We start from the raw sequence: 24,495 nt of genomic DNA, 5'->3' as shown, positions 1-24,495 counted from the left end.
CAACACAACACTCACCTTTCCTGTCCTGTACACTATGTTAAAATCAAGCTTGACAAAGAAATCATGCCACTGAGCTTGCTTTAGTGTGTGCCTTTTCTGTGTGGCAAAGTAATTATTTACCATATTATTTGTCTAAACCACAAAGGGTTTGCCCAACAAGTAGTTCCGCCACAGCCTCAAGAAATGCAATCTCACTGTTATCTCCTTCTAATGGAATGTGTACCGCCACTCAGCATCACTTAGCTTGCAACTCTCGTAAGCTACTAAGTGTCCTTATAGCAACACCCCACCCAATGCCACATATGATGCATTTGTTTCAACCTCAAAGGCTCCTAAAAAATCTAGCAACTTAAGCATTGGCTCTTTCATTAGTGCTTTCTTAAGGGACTATAAGGACTTCTCACATCGTTCTGACCACTTTCATGTACATCCTTTCTTCAACAGGTCCATGAGAGGAGTTGCAATCCTTGAATACCTGCCCACAAACTGCATATAATAGTTCACCAAGCCCAAAAAGGACCATAGGTCTGTGACTTTGGTGGGTGCAGGCCACTCCGCAATAGCCTGAACCTTGCGTGGGTCTATTTCCATGCAGCCACCACTCACAAAGTGTCCCAAAAATGACACTTTCGCCTATGCAAACATGCACTTTTTTGGCTTCAAGAACAACTAATGCTCCCTAAACTTTGCAAATACCAACCACAAATGTCAGACATGCTCTTCCAACAACTTGCTATATATGACAATGTCATCTAAATACACCACCACAAAGTCATCTATATAGGGGCAGAATACATTGTTCATCATATTGCATAACATTATTAGGGCTTTGGTTAACCCAAACAGCATTACCCGAAACTCATACAAGCCATATTGTGTGATGCAAGCAATCTTAGGCTCATCTCCTTCTGTAATGTGAATATGTTTATACCTAGATTACAAATTCAACTTGGCAAAGACAATTTTACAAATTCAACTTGGCAAAAACAATTTTTGTGCTCACCTGATTGAACAAGTCCTCGATACGGGGCAAAGGGTACATGTTTTTTATTGTCAACTTGTTTAACGCTCTATAGTCCATGCACATGCAAAGACTCCCATCCTTTTCGTGTTGAAACAACACTGGGATACCATATGGGGCTTTCGACGGTTAAACAAACCCAACCTTCAATAACTCGTCTAACTGTTTCCAAAGTTTTGCCAATTTAGGAGGGGTCATCCATTACAGGGCTTGAACTGGAGGATGTGTGCCTAGCATTAATTCGATGGCATGATCCACATCATGCCACATAGGCAACTCTCACCTTCCACACGCGTCTACCACTACAATTTAGTGTCACCATGGAGATACATGTTGGCCACCGACACTTGGTTACCAACAAGGGTGTGCACAACTTTAAAGTATATATCCATATCCCATAAGTTCTCAAGGTTCTTGGCACTCTGTCATTGAATGCCTTTGGTTCTGGGACCTTTACCTTTGTTTGTTTACTTCCAACCATGCTCCCAAATCGCTCAACCAGCTACTAGTTCTGAACCTCAAGGTCACTTCCTCGAGTCGTAACAAGGTTGAGGTTTTGCATGACTGTCACAAGTTGTGCACCCATTGTAAAGAGCTTCGCCTCTACACGCATTACTCGATTTCATAGGTCTACCATGGCAACTAAACCTGGCTTTGATACCAATTGTCATGCATACAACTTTTTTGCACTTCAAGTATGCACTGTGCGCGACATAGACTCTCTAAACTTGAGAGAAGCTAGCAAACTTACTCATGACTAAGGGACTTTGAAGGGATACACCTACAAGTCTTTGTCTTGCTAGCTTGCTACTTTGTCAAAGACTAAGTCACACACATCTTTTATACAACTTGGCCAAAGAGATCACAACCCATTTTTATCTTATTGCTTAATACTGGAAATGAATAATATAACCTATCCACATTCTGTCCACGGAGGAACATTTTCACAAGTCACTTCAACATGGTACAATCCTTCACGCAGAAGAGGTTCACCTATTCATATCACAAGAATGCATCCCCTTCACGCACAAGGGTGCACCCCTTCAAGGGTTTTGCCCATTCACGCCCAAGGGACGTGCCCCTTTCTGCACAAGAGGTCGAACATCCTCTCACAGTGCATCACCAAGGTTCAGCTGTTTTGATGTCGACAAAGGGTCTCTTCTGCAAATGATGGTCTGCACATCACCTAAGTGTGCAGCCCACAATGCCATCCCACGTTGTGCAGTTCTTCCCCATATGGTTTAAAAGAAAATCAAGGATATGGATGCAATCTTGCTTTTATAATTCATAAAATTTCAAGCTTATACGTCAAAGAACATATACGTTATTTAGAATTCACATTTAACCCATCTACTTCTCTCTTTCTTAGTGACCGATGCTTTTTTGAGTCCTCAAGTAAGACAGTTAATTGGATTTCTAGAGGCACCATGTTAAGATTGGTTTCCATGTTGTTAAGATTTGTTTCCTCATTTAATGGATGATCTCCGAAGGATCACGGATGATGCATCACGTCTGATTCTGTTTTTCAGTTCCTCAAGATAAGCGCATCTGTATTTCCCATTGTAATTTTATTACTTTACCAAGTTGTCATCCGATTGTATAAAAGGGGTTGTATATGCAAGATGTAAATGATAAAATATCTTATTTTTCCAATTAAGAGTTTCAATCGTTCTTCTTTACAATGATTTCTATAAATTGTTACTCAAGTGTAAGTGCAAATCATCACATAGGTACTGCAGGCTGAGTGCAAATCATCATATGGTATTGCAGGTTGAGTGCAAATTGTCACATGGTATCAGAGCATTAAGATTCAGTCCTTGTTGTGCATCTTCAGCTACTCTTGTACGTCCATATTTTGTTTGGATGACTATGGGCAGAAGCTCATAGTCAGATTATCACTTCTTTTTATGCTATTGTATCATTCATTCTAGTCCCGACTTTGATTAATGGCGACTGAGGAAAGTAGAGAAGGTACCACCCTGACGTCTTCAATGAATTTAAGTTCATATGCAGTAAGTCTATATTATCTGCATCATTCAGATAGTCCAGGCTCAATCCTAGTTACTTAATTACTGGATGGTGACAATTACCCTACATAGAGTAGGGCCATGACAATGGCGTTAAGTGCAAAGAATAAAATTGGTTTCATAGACGGTACACTACCCAAACGAGACCCTTCTTCACCCAAATCATTGATATGGATGTGTTGCAATCATATGATCCTCTCCTGGATTTTAAATTCTATCTCAAGAGAATTGGCCAATAGCGTCATTTACGCTACTTCGGCTAAAGAAGTTTGGGATGATCTCAAAGAGAGATTCACTCAGAGCATTGCTCTGAGAATCTATCAAATTCAATCTGCAATTGCAAAACATCAACAAGAATTTAGTTTAGTTGCAGCATATTTTACCAAGCTAAAAGGATACTGAGATGAGTTGTCATCATAGTCCCCCATGTCAGTCTGCACTTGTAGAGCTGCTAGAAATATGATCATGCAACTCCATAGGGAATGAGTCATTCAGTTTTTTTAATGGGTTTGAATGATTCGTTCCATATAGTGAGAGGACAAATCCTGCTAATGGAATCATTACCTTCCATTGCAAAAACCTACTCGTTGATACTTCAAGAGGAGAAACAACGATAAGCTCGATATGGGTCTAGTCAATCAATGGACAGAGCGGATTGTGTCGTGAATTCAGGATATGCAAATCGATTGTCTTCAATTAACTTTCAAAAATCAAAAAATCAGAAAATCAAAATTGGAAGGGAAATCAGAAAAATAGACATGTGTGCTCTCATTGCAACAGAGTGGGACATGTGAAAGACAAATGTTATGTTCTTCATGGGTATCCTCTTGAACATAAACAGTATAATGTTAGTCAAAGAACCAGTGGAGCAGCAGACTCCATGTTACGTGATCATAGTGGCATTGTTTCTGACGAAAAGACTCCCATTGGTGATTCGGTTAATAACCCAAGCTCAATGGTTCCTTCATTCACAGTAGAAGAATATCATCAGCTTATGGCTCTTCTTCGACAGAATGCTCCATCCACAAATCTTGCAGGTTTGTCAGTTTCAAACTTCGATTCACACTCAGGTAAGTGGGTTATAGACTCTGGAGCAAGCAATCACATGGTTGCTTCCCCAGAATTCTTATTGCATTCCTTTCAAAATACTTTAGTTCCTTCAGTCAAATTACCAAATGGTAATCTCATTCCAGTATCTCACATTGGTTCCGCCACTTTAAACACCAATATGAACATCCAGGATGTCTTGTGCATTCCCTCTTTTAGATTCAATTTACTTTCAATTAGTAAATTGACTAAGCAGCTCAATTGTTCAGTAACATTTTTTTCAAACTCTTGTCTTATTTAGAACCTACAATCGAGGACAATGATTGGAGCGGGTGAGGAAAGAGATGGACTGTATTACTTCAATCATTCTCTACCTATTCCATCAGTATTATCGTCTCACCAAACCACAACACATCTCTGACATTGGCGCCTCAGGCATCCATCTCCTTTTCGTATGAAATTTTTTAATAATTATGATGCTAGTATTCAGATGAATAACTTATGCCATTGTGAAATTTGTCCTAGAGCAAAACAATCAAGACTTGCTTTTTCGTTGAGTGAAATTGTCACAAAAAAACCATTTGATTTAATCCATTGTGACATTTGGGGACCTTATTCTCAAGCTTCTTTAAATGGTGCTCATTATTTCCTAAGCATTGTTGATGACTTCTCTAGATTCACCTGGGTATATCTAATGAGATATAAGTCTGAAACTCAGAGTCTATTGAAATCTTATTTTTGCTTAATTGAAACTCAAAATAAAGGCAAAATCAAAACCTTCAGAACTGATAATGGTTCTGAATTTTTTTCACATGAGATGCAAGAGTTTTTCTCCTCTCAAGGAGTGGTTCATCAACATTCGTGTGTTGCAACTCCTCAACAGAATGGCGTTGTTGAAAGAAAGCATCGTCATCTTCTCGAAGTAGCCAGAGCATTACGCTTTCAAGGAAATCTCCCTTTAAAATTTTGGGGTGAATGCATTTTTAACAGCCACATATCTTATCAATCGCACACCCTCTTCCAAATTGGGAGGCAAACCTTCGTTTGAGAAACTTTTTCAGAAAAAACCTAGCTACACAAATCTCAAGATATTTGGATGTTTGTGATATGCTATCAACACTAGTGAAACCAGGATGATTTTTTATCCTCATGCCTCAAGTGTGTTTTCCTTGGCTATGCGCATGGACAAAAAACATGCAGAGTTTTTGATTTAGAAAAAAATAAAATATGTTTTAGTCGCAACGTTGTTTTTCATGAACAAATTTTTTCATTTCATAAGAGTAAAGAGATACCACCTGAACCGGTGCTGCCTTTACCTCTTTTGGAATAGTATGACTCCTCTCATCCTGCCCCAATGTCATCTCTGAACCTTCATTCAGAGAAATCTCCTTCATCTTCTGACATAATCCCTAGTTCTCTGCATACATTTGACACCTCATTATCAACCCAATTACGATGGTCCACTAGAGATTGTCAGCCCTCTGTACGATTGAAGGATTTTTATTGTGCATTGATTCAATCCTCATCTCAACCATCATCAAAATCGATTGGAGGTACACACTTTTCTTTGTCAAATTTTGTTTCATTTTCCAAATTTTTTCCGTCCCATAAAGCCTTCCTCACTACCATATCCCATGAAGTTGAACTCACATCATTCACTCAAGCTATGAAGCATTCCTGTTAGAGAGAGGCTATGGCTGCTGAAATTCGGGCACTTGAAGCCAACCATACTTGGACTATGACTGAATTACCACCAGGGGTCAAACCCATTGGAAGCAAGTGGATCTTCAAGATTAAGTACAAATCTGACGAGACCATTGAACGCTATAAGGCTCGGTTAGTTGCTAAAGGGTATTCCCAACAAGAGGGCCTCAATTATCATGAAACCTTTGCCCCTGTGGTAAAATTGACAATTGTTCAATGTCTTCTCTCAGTAGCAACAACACAAAACTGGATTCTCCAACAAATGGATGTGCACAATGCCTTTCTTCACGACGATCTGGAAGAAATTGTTTATATGAATCTACCGCCTGAATTTGCTCGACAGGGGGAGCCTCAACGAGTATGCAAACTTCACAAGTCCTTATACGGGCTTAAACAAGCTCCTCAAAATTAGTTTGCCAAATTCTCCTCTGCACTCCTCACATTTGGTTCTTGTCAATCTTCAATGGACTACTCCCTCTTTACTTTCCAACAAGGTGATGCTTTCCTCGCATTACTTGTGTATGTTGATGACCTCATACTTGCTGGGAACAAGGCATGTGTCATACAAATAGTTAAGCAATACCTTCACAATCAGTTTCATATGAAGGACCTGGGCACTTTAAAATATTTTTTGGGCATCGAGGTTGCTCGCTCAAAAGAAGGTATCATTCTATCTCAAAGGAAATATGCTATGGAATTACTTGATGAAACTGGTTTATTAGGAGCTAAACCTGTCAATGTCCCTATGGAACAATGCCAACACCTCACAAGTACTGAAGGCAAAGTGTTGCATGACCCAACCTCATATCGACGGCTTGTTGGGTGTCTCATCTATTTGACCATAACTCGGCCTGATATTCTCTACTTAGTCCACATCCTAAGTTGGTTCATGCATACTCCTCGACAATCTCACATGGATGCTACTCTTCGAGTCATTAGATACTTGAAGCGTCATCCCGGTCAATGGTTGTTTCTATCTTCCTCCTCTTCTCTTTAAATTCATGCTTATTATGATTTTGATTGGGCTGCGTGTTCGAAAACTGGACGTTCGGTGTCTGGCTATTGCATCCTTTTGGGCTCTACACCAGTGTCGTGGAAGACCAAGAAGCAGCCTACTTTGTCCAGCTAATCTGCGAAGGCAGCATATCGAGCCATGGCAAATACGGTTTGTGAGATTACTTGGCTTCACCTTTTGCTCCTCTCTCTCGGGGTTTCTCATGATTCACTCACAAATCTCTATTGAGACAATCAAGTTGCGCTTCATATTGCGGCAAACCTAGTATATCATGAACGTACAAAACATATCGACATTAATTGACATATTGTTCGCGAGGAACTGTGTAAAGGACTCATTCGTACTGCTTATGTCCACAGTTCAAGTCAGCTTGTTGATATGTTTACCAAGCCTCTTGGACAAGATATATTTGTGAGATTGACTTCCAATCTGGGCCTTCGTGATCTTCATGCTCCAGATTGAGGGGGAGTGTTAAGATTGTTAAGATTTGTTTCCTCATTTGACGGATGATCTCTGAAGGATCACAGATGATGGATCACGTCTGATTTTGTTTCCTCAGTTCCTCAAGATAAGTGTATCTGTATTTCCCATTGTAATTTTATTACTTTACCAGGTTGTCATCCGATTGTATAAAAGGGGTTGTATATGCAAGATGTAAATGATAAAATGTCTCATTTTCCCAATTAAGAGTTTCAATCATTTTTCTTTACAACAATTTCTACAAATCGTTACTCAAGTGTAAGTGCAAATTGTCACATAGGTACTGCAGGCTGAGTGCAAATCGTCACACACCAGAGTGGTCGTTAAGAGACCGTTTGAAACCAGGTGGGGAACAAGGATCATCTTCCAAAAGGTTACCAAACAAGGACCCCTATGAATGTTCCTTCATGAGAAAAAAAAATGAATGGGCATGAGAAGGCTAATATCTGACATTTTGAAAGGCTGGTCAAAAGAACCAAACGATATAAGGCAACTTTTGGTGCAGCAGTCAAATGGATAATGCTAAGGTTCACCAAACCAACTAAACTCATGTTGTTGCAAGGCTTATGGTTAACTGTATTTTGATGACGTTGCACAAGCCTGTGAGTTGGCCCCATTGTGGCTGGACGACCACTCAAAAGAGGAGGGAGGATCAGGTGTAATGTGATTGCACACTTTTAGTGTGCTGCTGTGCTTGATCTCTCAATGATATATGGAGGGTGATCAGGCAGCAGCACACTAAAAGTGTGCAGTCATATTGCACCTGATCCTCCATCTCAAACAAGGGGTGGATCAGGTGCAAAATTGCACAGAAAAAAGTGTGCTGCTGCACCTGACTGCCCTCCATCTCTCGGATACAGCCAGTCAGTTGTGGGGCCCAACAGTGTGATGGAGGGCAGTCAAGTGCAGCAGCACACTTTTTGTGTACCATGTGACTTTATTGGCTATACTCAAATTTGCTATTGTGTGCAAATGAGTTTTTTAATGCCGAACCTTTGGAAAATGACTCTCAATTCCAGACTTTTTTTCAGTGAAAGGGTAATACTCCAACAAAAATTGGGGCTTCTTGAAAATTTGTGTTGCCCAGAAAACTTTTCATCCCCTATGTGATCCCCATCATCATAACCCATATGCGATCTCATTGATGCACGTTGTTTTAATCAAATCTGACCATATGAACAGATTCAATATTGTCAATTTGATGGGAACCAACATTTGGTTTGCATTTTTTGGACAAAAAACATATCGCTTCTTAAATCAACAAATACATTGCATCATGAGATCCCAAGATGGGGGATAAGTGGAGTCAAGTTGCACAAGATGGGCAATTTGACCTTGGTTTTAACCAATCACAAGCTATCATGGTTGAAGACACTTTTGTCCCACCGTTTTTGCTGTTGCTGGCAACCACACAACACATTCTGGCGCACGCACATACATACATTCGGAGAGGGAGAGAGTCTTTTCTCTTAACCAGCAAGATAAAAAAGAAAGAAAAAGAAGCTCCTTCCACGACTTGCTATCTCTTTATTCACTTTGGAACATATCCCAATCATTATCATGAGCATACAAAGGCAAAAACATTTGATCAGCAAAAAATCTAAAAATTTATTAAAAAATTGTGTTTTTTAGTAGCTGGGTGTAGGTGCTCGCAAGCACCCTATCATTATATATATATATATATATATATATATATATATATATATATATATATATATATATATATATATATATATATATATATATGAAAGAGAGAGAGTGCATGTGCTCAATAAAGATTTAAAAAACAGAAACCTATGTTGCACTGTGCTACCCAGTGTTTTTGTTCTCCTCTTTCTCGGTACCAATCAATGGAGTATGAAATATCTGAAAATATAGTTCCCTTAGCAAGTAAATGCAGGATGTGCAGTTTGGAGGCTGCTCTTTCATAAGAGCTTTATTGCAAATAGCGTGGGGAGATGTTGGATTAGATGACGTTAACCAATGCTCGATCAGGGACATGATTTGGCTTATGACTTCCAAAAGAAGGGTAGCAAGTGGGTTTTCATGAGACGCTGAAACTTGGAGATTCAGGACTTTCAAGGACTCCTACAAATCTCTTGGGGTCATTATGGATATGATTTAATGGCAACTTAAAGAGCGCTGCATACTCAATTGGCCTCATTGGGTGCTTCCAGAACTGGTGGTCATTGAGGCCGAAATTGTTTTTACTTTATTTCTCATTTGAACTCTATGGGTGACGCCTCGTCCCTGGCGACTGTGCTTTATATTTGCCGATTTATAGCTGATTAAATGTAATATTTTCTTTAAAAAAAGATGTTATATGGTAACCTATTATAAGACCATAAAAATAACGGCTAACCCAAAAAATGCCCACCTAAAATCCTATATCATAAACCATTTTCCTTGACCACCATTAGTCTGTAGGCCGGCTCATGATCAATAGTCAGGCAGGGCCTTAAGCACTTCCAAAACATTGGTTGATACGGAATTCCCGAGATTTGGAGAAAAGAATACTGGATCTGGGAATCGATAAATTTGGCTTGGCGAGCAGTAGTATTCAGATGCATTTGGTGTAAAGAGTGAAGGATCTGAGAAGAAAGGGTTGCGCGCATCTAATGTCGGAGACACAGCCGACGAAATTGCAGGAATATCACCACAACTATCATCAGTTATTGCATAAGATGATGTAACATCCTCCTGGCTACCTCTAGAATTGTTCATTGTCAACCCCTCTAGAGATCCACATGACGGTACTGAAGGCAGTGGTGGTGGAGTAGACGATGGTTGCAGAGGCTGCAAACGAGCATCGGAGCTCGAAAGCCCGGTGAGCTTTTGGACTAGAGCCATGAAATCATGAGCTTGCGTGTGGATCACCTTAGGAGAATGTGTGTAGATTATAACAGGATGTCGCTGTTGCACCAACGATGAGGATGAGGAGGGTGGCGAAGAAGCAGACGAGGTGGAGGAGGAAGATGATGACTTGTGGATTTGGTAGGACTCCTTGCTCAGCTTGAGGTGGGAAAGCCTTGGACCTTGGAGATCTCTCTTGGTGTGGTGGTGATCATCATTTTGTGGGCTCATCTTGTGGTTATACGATCAAGAAAGGGAAATGTGGAGCTTGTTGTCGCCAAAAAGTAATGAAAGGAAGGAGGCTTCTGCTTGTTGATGGTCGTGGTGGTGGTGGTGGTGGTGGTGGGGAATGTAAGGGGAGATGCAGTTGTGTGCAATGTAATTATAGGGATCCACAACTTATGACCATGGAGAGAGAGAGAGAGAGAGAGAGAGAGAGAGAGAGAGAGAAAGAGAGAGAGAGAGAGATGTGGATGTGGTGTATGCATGGCAGGGTTGGACGGGGGGCAGTTGGGTGCCATGTTGTTTTGGGCGAGAAAGTCGCTTGGCACGCGACGGCGGGGGTGCCGGACGTTAGTTTAACGCGGTTTCTTTGCGTTGCTTTGCTTGTAGGCTATCTCACACCCCTCACACCTCAACATCCTCTCTCTCTCTCTCTCTCTCTCTCTCTCTCTCTCTCTCTGTTTTCCTAATCTACCATCTGTTTTATTGTTCTATTTGGTTTCCGAGTTTGACGCCTGAAATGCAGATGATGATATGGATGTGACTAATCATTTTTTCTCTTTTGCGAGCAATTTATAGGAAAGAGAAATTATATATTGCTTTGATGGTGAGAACTGAGATTGCAGTAATGACAAGATGAGGGTCACTAGAAACTCTACTTACATGCCCATTTCTTTAGAACCATTTCCAAAACATGAAACCAAACATTTTGAAAACTTGTGTGAAACTCATGGGAAGCACGTTTTCCATTATCAAACTTTTTTTCTACAGAGAAAGCTGGGGTTAGTCAAACCCCTACCAGATACAATCATATACCATTCGAATTGGAACTTACATCCCAACACAAGGTGACGTGCACTAACTGCTCCTGCCAGACAAGTGGAGCCCCCGTTGGTTCCATTGAATATGAAACTTGTGTTCTATCACATGTGCAACCTATTTACTTTGTATGGAAATATATTTCTTATGTGCTTTTCATGTATTTCACTTAAATAAGAAATCTTTTAAATAAAAAAAGTTGACACGTGTCATTTAAAATTTTTAATTACTTTGTTAAAAATTATATGTTTTTACATATTTTTAATGTTATGAAAGATTTAATATCAGAGTTGAAGTGGGAAAATCTCATAATTTAATGCAACTACACTATTTTTACCTTATTTCATGAATCTTTCATGTCTAAAAATTAAAGCCCTATATTTCATTTAAGTAATTTATTCATGAAATTTGTTATTCTATTAAGAGTAAGCAAATTAAACTGCAAAAAGTATAAGCAATATGTCTGATTGTTTTATAGTTCTGATCAATGTAGTCACATACATAGTTTCAAATTAATTTATTAATTCATATTTATCATGACAGTGGCAAAGTATGTGTAAACATATAATATTCTTCATAGATATTATTGTATTTTCACTTTTCATATATAAATATATATACACATAGGTGCGCACATTTCCCATTTCAGATGAGCCTAATTTTTTTTTATTTCATATTTCTGTTTTCCCATACCATTTCCCTTCCTGGCAACCTTGGCAAAGACATTTGAATTTTTTCTGATGTTGCATTAGAGATGCTCTTTTAACGATGGCATATTTTCTTATATTTTAGTGACGTTTTTTAAGATATTAAGGAATATGGGTATTTGCAGCTAAATTTTTAGTGTTCTTAATCTAAAATATTCATACATGTTAATCTTTAAAACATTCTTTCTCTTTTTCTATTTTATTTCACTTCTGCCTATCATTTGTTTCATAATTGAGCTACTAACTTGTATACCTCTAAACATTCTCTCTCTCTCTCTCTCTCTCTCTCTCTCTCTCTCTCTCTCTCTCTCTATATATATATATATATATATATATATATATATATATATATATATATATATATATATATATATATATATATATATATATATATATATATATTAGATTGGACAAAATCACCTTGTTTGAAACATGGTTACTAGGAAGTGAAATGGATACAGAAAGTGATGCATGAAGTAGAAATGAGGAATTGAGTATATATTAAAAAATAGTATGAAACATAAAGTGGGATTCATTTTAAAAGCAATTATGGAAGCGTGTGAGAAGCGAAATAGAAAACATGAAGGAAATGAGTGAGAAGCGAGGGGGGAGTGAAAAATAAATAATAACATAAAAAAAACAAAGAACAATGGTAATCCAGGGAGAAACTGGTAGCCGATCATGGAGGAGATGAGTTGGATGGAGGTGAATTGGAGAGATAGGTGGATTGGCAAATGTGGAGATGCGAGATGAAAAAGATAAAATAGAATTCTCACTAAGGAAGAACCCTAATAAGCCAATTTCAAGCCTAAAGATGGCAAGCGTCAATCCACTCTATAAAGAGAGAGGGCAAAGAGAAGTAATTCTCATTAAAAAATGATCAAACATTATGAGATAACCTTAACATGGGGGTAATTATAGAACCCATGAACCCCAAAAAACTAAAATACCCCTCACTAAGTCCCATGTAACCCCATACACCCTCCATGGATCCAAATACAATGTGTGAGATGATTCAAAACTGCCCAATACAAAAGAAGACTTAAAACAAGAAAGCTCACCCCAACAGGTATACCTATGGTCCAATACGCTTATAATTGGGGCTTAGATCTAATACATGTCCAAAAGGGGACTTAAAATACTACTCAATAACCTTCCTTTTTACAAGTATATTGGGTTCAATAAAATGACATGCTATTAATCTCACCCTCTTCAAATTGCCCTTGTCCTCAAGGTCGGAACTTGAGAGATCTTCTATTTATAACTCATGCTCGTGACATTACGTGTGATTTTGTTTTTGCACCATCTTTTATGCTTCTTAAAGATGCAAACCATGCTTCCTTAGGAGTTGGTCATTCTCATATAAAGGAAGTTCATCCGATTTGACTCATGCAATACCATCATCAAGGCAAGTCATAGAAAGAGGTTGGCACTCATTATTTGCTACAATTGGGATCCGGTCATTGTCTTACCATAAGGATTTTCATGTGTTCTTTTTCAGCTACATTTTGTCAAACATATTTGTGACGATCATTAGGTAGATGTTGCTACTCTAATGGCTGAATTTGGTGGCTCTTAATGAAGCTTTGTTCCTCATAGAAAGTAGCCAAATAAACTTTGACAATTATTTGATCCAAATCTTCACACAAATTAGAGAAAATGTTAGTTAATCAGCACATAGAATAATCCAATCTAGATCTGCACGTGCCTTTTGCTCCTTTATCAATGAATTCCAGTGATTATTCTTTGCCTTCATCTAATCCATAATGGCTATCATCATAAGAAGGGCACTCACTTGGTGTTGTGCCTCACCACTAAGGCCATTTGCCATCTCGTGAGTTCCTCTTGAGAGTGAATTCATGAATTTTATAGTAGAAAACTGCTTCTATTGCAGGAAAGATGCTACTAGCTCAAAGGTCTAGGACAAGGGTTTAAGCCAAATTTGAGTTTGGTCTCGGTGGTAGTTTAGTTGGATAGGTTTTGAAATTTTTTGGTGAATTATGGTGAGGTTTAGGTGGGTGCAATTAGCCAATGAGTTTGGTTTACTAGTTTGTTATGTATCAAAATATAGTACATATAGTCACAAAAAAATAGAGTTTAATAAATTGGCTATAAGTCAGGATTTAGAATTAATTTTAGGGTAAGGTAAATTGAGTTAGATCAAGAACATGTAAGGCTAGTTGTGTACAAATTTTCAATTCTAGGTGATGTAGAATTAGATTTTAGGTGAGGCTACTAAATTAGGTTCACTTCTACCATGTTGATGTCTGAAATAGAGATTTTTTACTGAAAGTCTTCTACCATCTTTTTCATCTTCGATGGCCTCCTCGTCGAGAGAGCTCTTTTGCTTTTTCTTCACCCGGTAAGGAAAAATCTCACCTTTTTTTGGGAATTTTGCGAGTTTTTGTGCCATTTTTCGGTGAAGTGTTAGTTTCTTCCTTTCTGTCTCCAGAAGATGGAGATCGTCGGAGAAATCATGAGGTTAGATCCAAAAACTTCTGCTATTTTCATTTTCGCTTCGTTCATTTTCAGTCAGAAGTAAAAGAGGAAAAAATTATTAAAAAACTCGTTCTACTTAACTTTTCCTTTTGTTCATTCTCTTTGTATCGTTGTTTATGGAATGTGTGACAACAGGGGAGAAAATGTCGTTATACTTGACGGAAAGGAGTACGGCTATGCTGTTTGAAATATTATAGAACAATCTTTTCATAAAATATAACTAGTTAAAAGTAATGGGCATAAACTGCCTGAATGGTATTCAATTTTTTTTTAACTTTTTTATTAGCTTCTGTTTGTTCTTCTTGCATCTGGTCATTAAGATGTTCCCTTGGGTTCTCATTTGCCCCGCCTTTACCCCAATATGCATATATTGACCCCCATCTCATTGTAAATTTATTCTCAAACATCAATTTTCATGCTCAGAGGGATCAATGGAAAAAGGAAAAAGCTTCATGTACCTATATTTCAATTCTCTGTCTCAACTTCAAAGTTTGTTCAATGTTGTTTGAAGTAATGTAATACACTGGGAAGGGAATTTGCCACTCAAATAGTGGAGTGGATATGATGACCTAATGCAGAGTGGCAGATAGTTCCGAGAGTGTTTTTGGTTCTTTTGTTTTTTATTCCTCTTATTATTTTTGTCTTATAGGATGCGCCAGCTATTGTGCAATCCTACTATAACAAACCAATAGTTGAATGTCCAAGAGGAGAAGGCAGTAATCTCATATTAAATTGAACCTCAAACTTATTTGCTTGAAGTTTCTTTGGGCCATCCACACTATATTTGTCTCTGTTTATTTTGCTGAATGACATGCACTTGTTCTTTTGTAGAGGATGAACATGATGTCGTCTGGTTTTTGCTTCAAAGAGACAAGCTTGTTGAATGCCCTATGTGTTCTCAATATTTCAAGGTAAAGCTGGCTTGCAATTGATTATTTATTGATCTGCACTGTCATGTGGTGATTATGAACTAGAGGAGTAAATAAAAAGGCTTTTGGTTTTTTAGATCTTCTAGGTGTTAAAACCGGACAATAAAAATCATTTTTTGTGGAATTTATATTTTCAGTATCACTGGAAATCTATCTTAACTATTTTTTTGCAGAAACATATATTTTAATCTATGAAAAATTAAATTGTACTTTTTATTTGAACTATTTTAGTAGGTGGGACTAGTTTGTACCTCAATTAAAATAAAAAAAATATACATATAATATGTTTAGTTCAATTGGAAGAATGTTAGAATTGCTAGAATTTCCTCATCACAAGGTGTTTGTTTGTTGGTTACTAACTGGAGATTGGAATGTAGTCTTCATGTGGGACCTAAAGGATGGAGAATTTGACAAGTAGTTATCATTGATGAATTGGATTTTGGGAAAGGGACTAAGGAGAGGAAGGATAGAATAATTAGAAAGGCAACTAGAGATGGAATTTTCACAGTACCATCTTTTCATAGGGCCAGTTTAGAGTTTGGAATGGAAATTTTGCATAGATAGTTGGGTCCTTTGCTTGTAGCTAAAATTTTTGCTTCTTTAATATGATAATGTCCTTTGATAAAATTAGTGCCCAAGCTAATTTGAAAAAGAATAAATTGTATTCTGCTAGCTAACCCATGTGTACGAGAAAGAATCTACATCCCATATTTTCTGGTATTGTGAATCTTTTCGGTGACTCTTTAAGGAAGGATGGTCAGATGTATAAATGGTGTTAAACATGGTTGATTTAAGAAAATTTCTTGTACTTCAGGAGACCTCACAACTGCATGACGTAGAGTTCAGTGCATCCACCTTTACTTGCACTGTTATGTAGCATATTTTGTGTTTACTTTTCTGGTCACCTTTCCAAATGCGCCCCATGCTCTTTTCCAGAGTTGTTACTTTTGGAGTGTTCTCTTGCATTATAGAGGAATTGAATAAGCAACAACCTGCATTAGCAATGCCATGGAAAGGCAGGTGAATTTTTCCCTAGCAGAATGTTAGAATTGCTATCCTGATGACAGGAAATGGAGAGCTTATCCAAGAGAGATAAGTTGTTGCTCGGCTATCCAAAGCAGAAGTCGTAGACATGGATCAATTGTTTCTTGATCCTAACAGTGTGGCTTGATAGTTTTAAGTTTTGTTTGTTGAAACCATTTTTTATTTTATTGAATCTAGAGAAAAAGTCAGAGATATGGCTTAATTGTTTCTTTAACCTAATAGGTATTGTTCAGTTGCTATGATAGGTTTAGGTTTTTGTTTATCAAAATTGTTCTGCATTGTTTATTTATTGAATTAATTTGATATATGTTGTGCAATTTTGATGGGTTGCGACGGTTATTTTTCTCGAGTTTCATATTTCAAAATTTTTTAATTTTTTTTTAAAATTAGCGATGGATATTTCCGTCGCTAATCCATCATCAATTAAAATCAGTTGATGGGTTGCGACGGACTTTAATTTGTCGCTAAATTGCCGACCAAAAGGTAGCAAATCCGGATATAATTTGTCACTAAGTCATCGCTAATTAGCGACAGATTAGCAATAGAACAATTCTGTCGCTAAGCCGTTGCTAATTAGCGATGGCTTGGCGACAGATAAACACTATCGCAATTTAGCAACTAGGATTATGTGATGGACGCTATCCATCGCTAAGCACATTAGCGAAGGATTTTATGACGGATAGTGTTTTTCGCTAATCCGCATTTTTCTTATAGTGGGTGGATGGTTTCACCTTGAACAAATTTAGGGGATGGCTCCAGAGCCCCTTTAGCTGTTACCTTCCCCTTTCCCTTTCTTTCATAGCTCCAACCTTTGCCTAAATTAGTCTTGTAGGCCAGCATTGAGGTCTAAATGCCTTGTTCATCCTTTCTCATGCCTTTGAAGGGTTTATATCATATACTTAAGATTATCGGCTAACCTTTAATGAACTTAGAGAAGTCAGGATACCTTTCATACCCTCTGAAGGCTGAGTCATGGATTTTGTCAAGGAGCATAAGGAATTTGGGCCTTTTTATGTAGTCAATTGTGGCCACTTTGGATAGATTTCTTGGGGCTAGCACTATAGTTAAGGATGAGTTATTCTCCTTTTCCCAAATCGAAGGGATGTTAGTTAGCCGGTCCAATCTATAGAGTATATGATGAGCAACTTTGATGGTCGGATTGTCTACGAATATAACAATGATTTGGCCCCCCATGGAATTTTAATGCATTGATGGTAAGTAAATAAGACCGCCTTTAAGTTTTGGATCCATGGCCAACCAAAGAGCAAGTTGTAAGAGGTCAAGATATCAACCACATGAAACAAAATCTTATGAAAAAATAGACCAATTCTCACATCCAAGATTATAGTCCTCAAAGTCATTATGACATTACCATCGTACATCTTGATATGGATCTGGTGGTCTCCAAATTTAGACCTATTGATGTCAATCTTCTAGGTGATTATATAGGGACAAATATTTAAGCCCCCACCATCGGCCACCAAACAATTGGGAATTGAAAATCTTTTGATATGAATCATTATGTGAAGAGGAAACATCAACTTGGGCGAGTCATCCTCTGAGAGTGTAATATGCATCTATGTCATGACCTTAGACACAAATTTCACTAGATTATTTGGTTCGATTGTCGAAGGGACTTTGACCTTATTCAAGATGTCTTCTAATACTTGTCGATGCTTGGCTGACACTCTAATTAGTTCTATTATAGAAATGTCAATTGTAAGCTTGAACAGATAACCCTTGATGTCATATTGCCCCTTCTTTATGGGATCTGCCCCAGTGGGGGCAGGCAAGACTTTTGTTTTGGGTGCTTACTGTGTATGGGATCCCATTTGATTGGGGAGGTGAGGAACACTCTTTCACAAGCACTCCAATTGAGACCCTATTGAACAGTGTGATATGGTCGACCCCTCTGGTTGGGGCCCAGTCAGAAGGATTGGTGATAGAGGGTAGTGCCTTTGACTGGCTACTCCATTATTTAGATGATTTGAAAATCTTGCATGTGGACTGATCCAAGTACACAACATTGACCTCTCATTATCTCAACTACTCATTTTCTATTGTTTAGCCCATATTGATCACACTGACTCGAGGAATCACCATCATATTAGATTGCCTGTAATGCCCCAAGATTTCCAACCCATTTAGTTAAATGATTTTGTAACCCAAAAATTTTCAACCATTTTTTTTTTTAAATAAGAGTAATATGAAACAAAAATCTTTTCTTTGGGTTTGGGGTTAGAAATCTTGGGCAAGTTACAGGCGAGTACCCAAATACATCAATGAATTGGATTCAACTTTGATTTGGCATTGGGTCCCAATCCACCTGAGTAGTTGATTAAGCATTCATATTCACAAATCATTCAAAGCATGGAGAAAATATAAGAAACATTAAAAATGTTTCAAACACTCATACATAGGTCATAAACATTTGAAAATTTATAAAGTTACAACAACCAAAATCAAAACACAAAACAAAGATAGAAAATTGGTTCAAAGTCATCGTCTCATCTGCCCATTGCAGTAGTCATAGCTATTCATCACCCTGTAAGTTTATGAAAAACTTAAACATGTGAGTCATGTAATTCACATGCATACATAAAAATCACACATATTCCAACATAGTGCATTTAATCAACTAAGTTTACGAAAAACTTAACTTAATGAATTATATAACATCATGTATACATAAAAAAATCATATGTTTTCAATATTTAAATTTTATATACATATTATAAACATGCATTTCACATAATTTTTCATGCGAACAAGTTTCTACACTAATAGGCATGCATTAGAACCATATAATTACTTGAGTTAAGGTAATTTTTCCTACATCGTAAACCATGTCAATACCAAAGAAATGGAAAATCCCTAGTTTGCAGCCAAAAGAGGGCTGCAGTGGTCACAACAACACCTTGCCAAAAAAGCGGTTGCAGGTACGTGGCTTGAAAAAACTGAAGACAGTGGTGGCCCCGGACAGCCCACCGTCAGCCCATGATGGGCTTGGATCCGAGTCGGATCTGGATCTGACCCGGGTCCGAAAATTTATTTATTTATTTTTAACTGGGTTTTACAATGTGTGGCTTGCGGAGGTACCCTTACGACAAAAGTTCTCTGACTTGTTTCAGATATGTAGAGGCACGGAGAGAGAGTAGAGTGTGTGAATGTTAGTCGATAGAGCATCAATGTCCGTTACATGGGGGACATTGCCTTACCAGCCAATCCGAACAGCAGTTGGAAGGTGTGCAGCTATCGGTTGGGGTGGACTGCCTATTGTGGCCTGGAGCATGAGAAAGACGGGGTTTTCAATGTAGCATTTGTTACATACATGGATCACTTTCATCTTCAGAGATATTGGGTTATATCTTGCACAACCACCAATTCTATTATGTGATAATATGTCTACTCGACAGTTAAACTTGTTTTTCATTTAAGAATTAATGAAGCATGTGGAAATGAACTATCATTTTGTTCTTGAAAAAGTAGCACTTGGCTCATTGGTAATGAAGCATATTCCTTCATCTAAGCAGGTTGCTGGTATCGGCATTTGTTTGCTTTAGTGTGAATGATAATACTAAAGCAGTTTGAATTGGATCGGATTAAATCATATTACATGGAGTAAACCATTCTGTATCATAAAGAAATTCAAATGCAAATGCAAATGATACAGCTGTTATACTGCCATCAAACAGATACGCACGGAGAAATGGAAAGAAAACAAAAATAAAAGAAGTTCAACTAAGACTATCTAAGCCTTCCTAATTCTGCATATCTTTTGCTTAATTTCAGGAGATCTGATTTTGGGAAATATTGTTTATAAGATCTTCTTTCCCTCCATGTAAAGGTTCTATATATTATAGTGCTTAACCCTCCTGCATTATCATGTAGTGAGGGGTATCGTGGTTGTAGGTGAAAACCGAACTACGTTAAAACTTTTCTCCCCCTCTTTTACTCTTCTTTCTGCGTCGTGTGTGGGTTTGTCTTTTGTCCTCTGAGCCAGATATATTTTTTATATGGGGGAGGCTATAATTTTATTAAGTGCCAGCACAACAAATGGTGGAAACTTTTTTGTTGTGTTTTTTCGTGCCAATTTTGACTTTATTGCAGTTGTATGTGGATTTGTCTGGGTATGCGTTTATGATAAGTCAAAAATGACTGATATTTTGAAATTACCATCAATTTTGTAATTGTACTAAAACACAAAAAAACTATATTCTTGAAATATTGGTTATATCTGGATATCATGATCTTAATGTGATAATAAAATTAACCTTTACATTTTACTTACATTTTTACTAAATTTTGGCTATATCTAAAATATCTAAAAAGTCTGCCTATAACTAAATATTTTGCTACATTTTTCTCTTACTTTTCTTCCTTTGTGTTTGTTTATATGAATAACAGTGTTCCTTAGGCATATAAATCTCATTCTCCAGAAAAGATCGGCGAAGAAAACATCTGGCCATATTTTGAAAAATCTAGCTTTTCTTGGACAAAATATTGGTATATAAAAATAAAATAAAAATGTAAATAAAAATTGAATAACATAAAAACTGCAAAAAATGTTTGCAATGAAAACAAGATATTTCCATCTTTTACATGGTAATAATGGATCCAGCAAAGAAGTTTGGAAATAATGTTTTTTATGCACAAGCGAAGCAGAGTAGTTTTGATTCATCAAAACTGTTGCCCAGAATCTGAAGAAGTCTAATCAAGAGTTCAAATCTGATCAAAACACATTTTTGATGTTATTTTAGGATTCATATCCAAGAACAAAATCCCAGATCTGAATCGGAGGTCCAACCAAAACTGATCCATTTGCATTATGTTTTTTTTCATTGAAAGGACAAGGCCTAGGACTAGTAAACACCTTATAATAAGTTCAATAGCTTTTGTTTGAATGGGGAGTGAAATTATAGTTAGCTATATCATAATTGATCTTCTCCAGAAGTTGTATTCTGGCCGGGTCAGGCCGGCCTGAATAGGGCCTGACATAAGCCCGGCCTAATTATTATCAGGCTCAGGCCACCCAGTTCTTCTCGGGCTGGGCAGGCCCATTCAAGCTATGTTTGAGCCTGAACCAGGTAAAGGCCGATTAGTAGTCAGGGTGGCTCTGCAAACTGTAGCCCAAATTGGACTAGTTTCATGTAGGGTACCCGAAAGCCCATGGGGCCCCACACCTTATATCCACCCCTACTCTTCTCTACACTTCTTGCAAAAAGCATGAGCCTTCATACACAAAGCAAGGCCCATCCATATCCCTCCTAAACAAAATTAAACCCATCAATTAATTCCATTTCTGCATATTCCTATCTATATTCAACCTAACACAGAAACCGATGCATATATTTTGATATGAGGATCCCATAATCATCGGAAAGAAAAGGGAAAAAAATCCTATCAAACTTTAGTAGCACTCAAGCTCAAAGACTTGCTACAAGATGAGATCTTCTCAATTCTCATCCTCCCTACTCAAGACCATAGTCTTGGTCCTCGTATTAGAATGCCTTTCACTAGTGAGTGCACAGAACCTTTGCATACCACAATTTGCACTGGCTAATGATGCTTGTGGGAAGCCTCAGGCTCTGCCGTGGCTGCCCCCACCACCTCCATCAGAGTCACAGCCTGCTGATCATCAGGGCAAGCCACAGCAGAATGACAGCCATGCTGGGGCAGAATCAAGATGCTGCCGAAGGCTCCAGAACATCGACACAGTGTGTGTGTGTCAACTATTGAGCCGCATGCCGGCTTTCATTGCCAGGCACCAGCACCTGATTACAGTTGGACCAATTGGAGGCTGCAATGTTACTTATGAGTGCTCAGGGATGTGAAGCACATGCATGTTTTATGGATTACATGATACATTGTTGGTGCTAAAATATAGTTCATCAATAAACATGTACGGTTCAATTGTCAACCCTTGATGAGATTAATGGTATCTACTTATGATTAGTGATGGATATATATAGTAATTCTTCACTCTAACCAGCTTAGGAATGGACAGATGAATGGAGCATGCATTAATTTTCAATGTTACAAGTGGTTCCTTCTCAATCTAAACCTGCAGACGCATTTATGATTGCTTGCTACTAGAAAAATGTTTTGGATCAAACTACTTTGATAAGAAACCTTGTATAAGCATTCAAATTCTCTAATCTAATACAAGCTTTCCACTATAAAAAAATATAAAGATCACATTTGTAATGGTCTAATACACTTATGTGCCTGCAAACACACATACGCATTATATATATATATATATATATATATATATATATATATATATATAGAGAGAGAGAGAGAGAGAGAGAGAGACTTCAACAATGGCACATGATCTAGAAACACCAATTTCCATGTTAACAACCATTTCTCTGAGTCCAGCTGCATTAATATGATAATCAAACCAGTATTCTAAAACATTTAAAAATTTTACTTTCCGTAACAAGGCCTAATATGCTTTCAGGTATGTAGCTGTAAAAGTTGTTTGCGCTTACCAACGGTGGCTTCGTTTGTTTGGTAGGAGCTGTTAGTGCACGTCGCCTTGTGTTGGGACGTTGCAAGTTCAAAACCCAATGGTACCTTGTATAACTGGTGGGGGTCTGCCCAAACCCAGCTTGCCAATCAAAGGACAAAAGTTGTTTGCTCTTGGTATAGATCCAAATTGATCCAGGTTTAGATCTATCCATACAGAGCCATGCTTGGTTCCCGGTTATGCATCCCATGATCTTACCTGATAGATGAGATGATTTTATCTTCAACTTTGCATGTGGAAGGAGGCCAACATAGTTGGATGAGAAGTAAAAAATGTGCAACCTAGTGAAAATGCTGCTAATATGAACTTCACTGAAAATCGGATACTTTGTTTAGTCTGAGCCCGGTTAAGTGGGTCCAAATTCAGCCACTCTTTCGTTAGTTGGTTTATCCCTTCAATAACCATTTCTTCATTTCATTCTCTCACTGCTATACCTCCTTGCTCCCCATGTTTTTGTTTTAAAAAATTTTCCTTTAGAGACAAACCTTTTTCCCTAATTCCAAAAGTGGAGTCACAGTGCTCAAACATGTAAGGATCCATTAATTTTCAGTATCAGAATGAAGTCGGGATCATAGATCAAGATCGTTGTCTTTAAGATGGTAGGTTCCCCTCGGTCAGCTAATTCATGAGGTGCAAAAGGTGAATGGTAGCATGAGTTTCATCGTCCAGCTTATGAGTTTCGCTTGAACCATGTTGCACGTTTCATTGGTCCGTTATTTCATCATGGCGAGAGAACGATTTTCATTTCCCCCATTTCTCATGTGCAAGCAAAGGTGATGAGATGGGGCGGTGAGATTCAAAATCACACTTGGGATCATTCTGCTTCACAAGTGATTCAAAATCACATTGACCACCTTGTCATTTGGAATCGTGTGATTTCAAATTACATCACATGGAATCAGGTGTATGCAATATTCAATTGTACGGATATGATAAATTTTCCTTTGGCCAATCCAACGGTAAAAAAAATGAAGTTATAAAAATCCAAGATGGTTAAGGTCTCTCTCTCTCAACTGGGGAGAGGACCAAGCAAATTGGGATGAGGTGAAATGTGATTGCATATTTTAATTGTGCTGATGCACCTCATCACCCACCATCTTATGTTGGGCCCCATAACTGACAAGCTGTATCGATGTATCCATAGTCACAAATATCATTGATATTTTGAAAATATTGCGAAAAATAAGATATATTATCTTACTGTTTTAAACTTAAAAACCTTACAATATTTTTGATAAAACTTAAATATCAAGTTTTTATCATGATATTTACGTTTTTATCATGAGATTTAAAAAAAGAGACCCTTGCTTTAAATTTATTTAAAATGCATTAACAATATTATTTAAACTATCTTTAATTCATTTGTCTCTCTCTTTCATTTAATAGTAATAAAACTTCCTCATCCACCAAAAACATAACACAAGTTTCTCAGTAAAGCATCTTTGTAAAGTTTTGACAATAGAAAACGGTTTCTTAAAATCTATCTTGGAAATTAAAAGCAATACGTTGAGAATAGGAAAGGTCTCCTAAAGTCCAACGTGTAAATTAAACCTATATTTTGAAGTTTTAATGATTTTATTTAGAAGTTTCAAT

The 24,495-nt window shown here is 37.6% G+C and overlaps 2 protein-coding genes across 2 annotated transcripts; one reads left to right on the top strand and one right to left on the bottom strand.

Moving 5' to 3' along the window:
- Positions 1–9,733: 9,733 nt before the first annotated feature.
- LOC149831485 (VQ motif-containing protein 8, chloroplastic-like) lies at positions 9,734–10,378 on the bottom strand. The gene has a single exon (XM_090013031.1). It carries the CDS (start codon positions 10,376–10,378, stop codon positions 9,734–9,736), a length of 645 nt encoding a protein of 214 aa, XP_089869157.1.
- An 11,433-nt stretch (positions 10,379–21,811) lies between these two features.
- On the top strand, positions 21,812–22,201 carry LOC149831484 (uncharacterized). Its single transcript, XM_090013030.1, has one exon. It carries the CDS (start codon positions 21,812–21,814, stop codon positions 22,199–22,201), a length of 390 nt encoding a protein of 129 aa, XP_089869156.1.
- The last annotated feature ends 2,294 nt before the right edge of the window (positions 22,202–24,495 follow it).

The sequence above is a fragment of the Nuphar pumila genome, chromosome 7 (assembly GCF_984573655.1).
Source record: "Nuphar pumila chromosome 7, dmNupPumi1.hap1.1, whole genome shotgun sequence".
Classification (NCBI taxonomy): Eukaryota; Viridiplantae; Streptophyta; class Magnoliopsida; order Nymphaeales; family Nymphaeaceae; genus Nuphar; species Nuphar pumila.
This window is presented reverse-complemented; position numbering and strand designations above follow the sequence as displayed.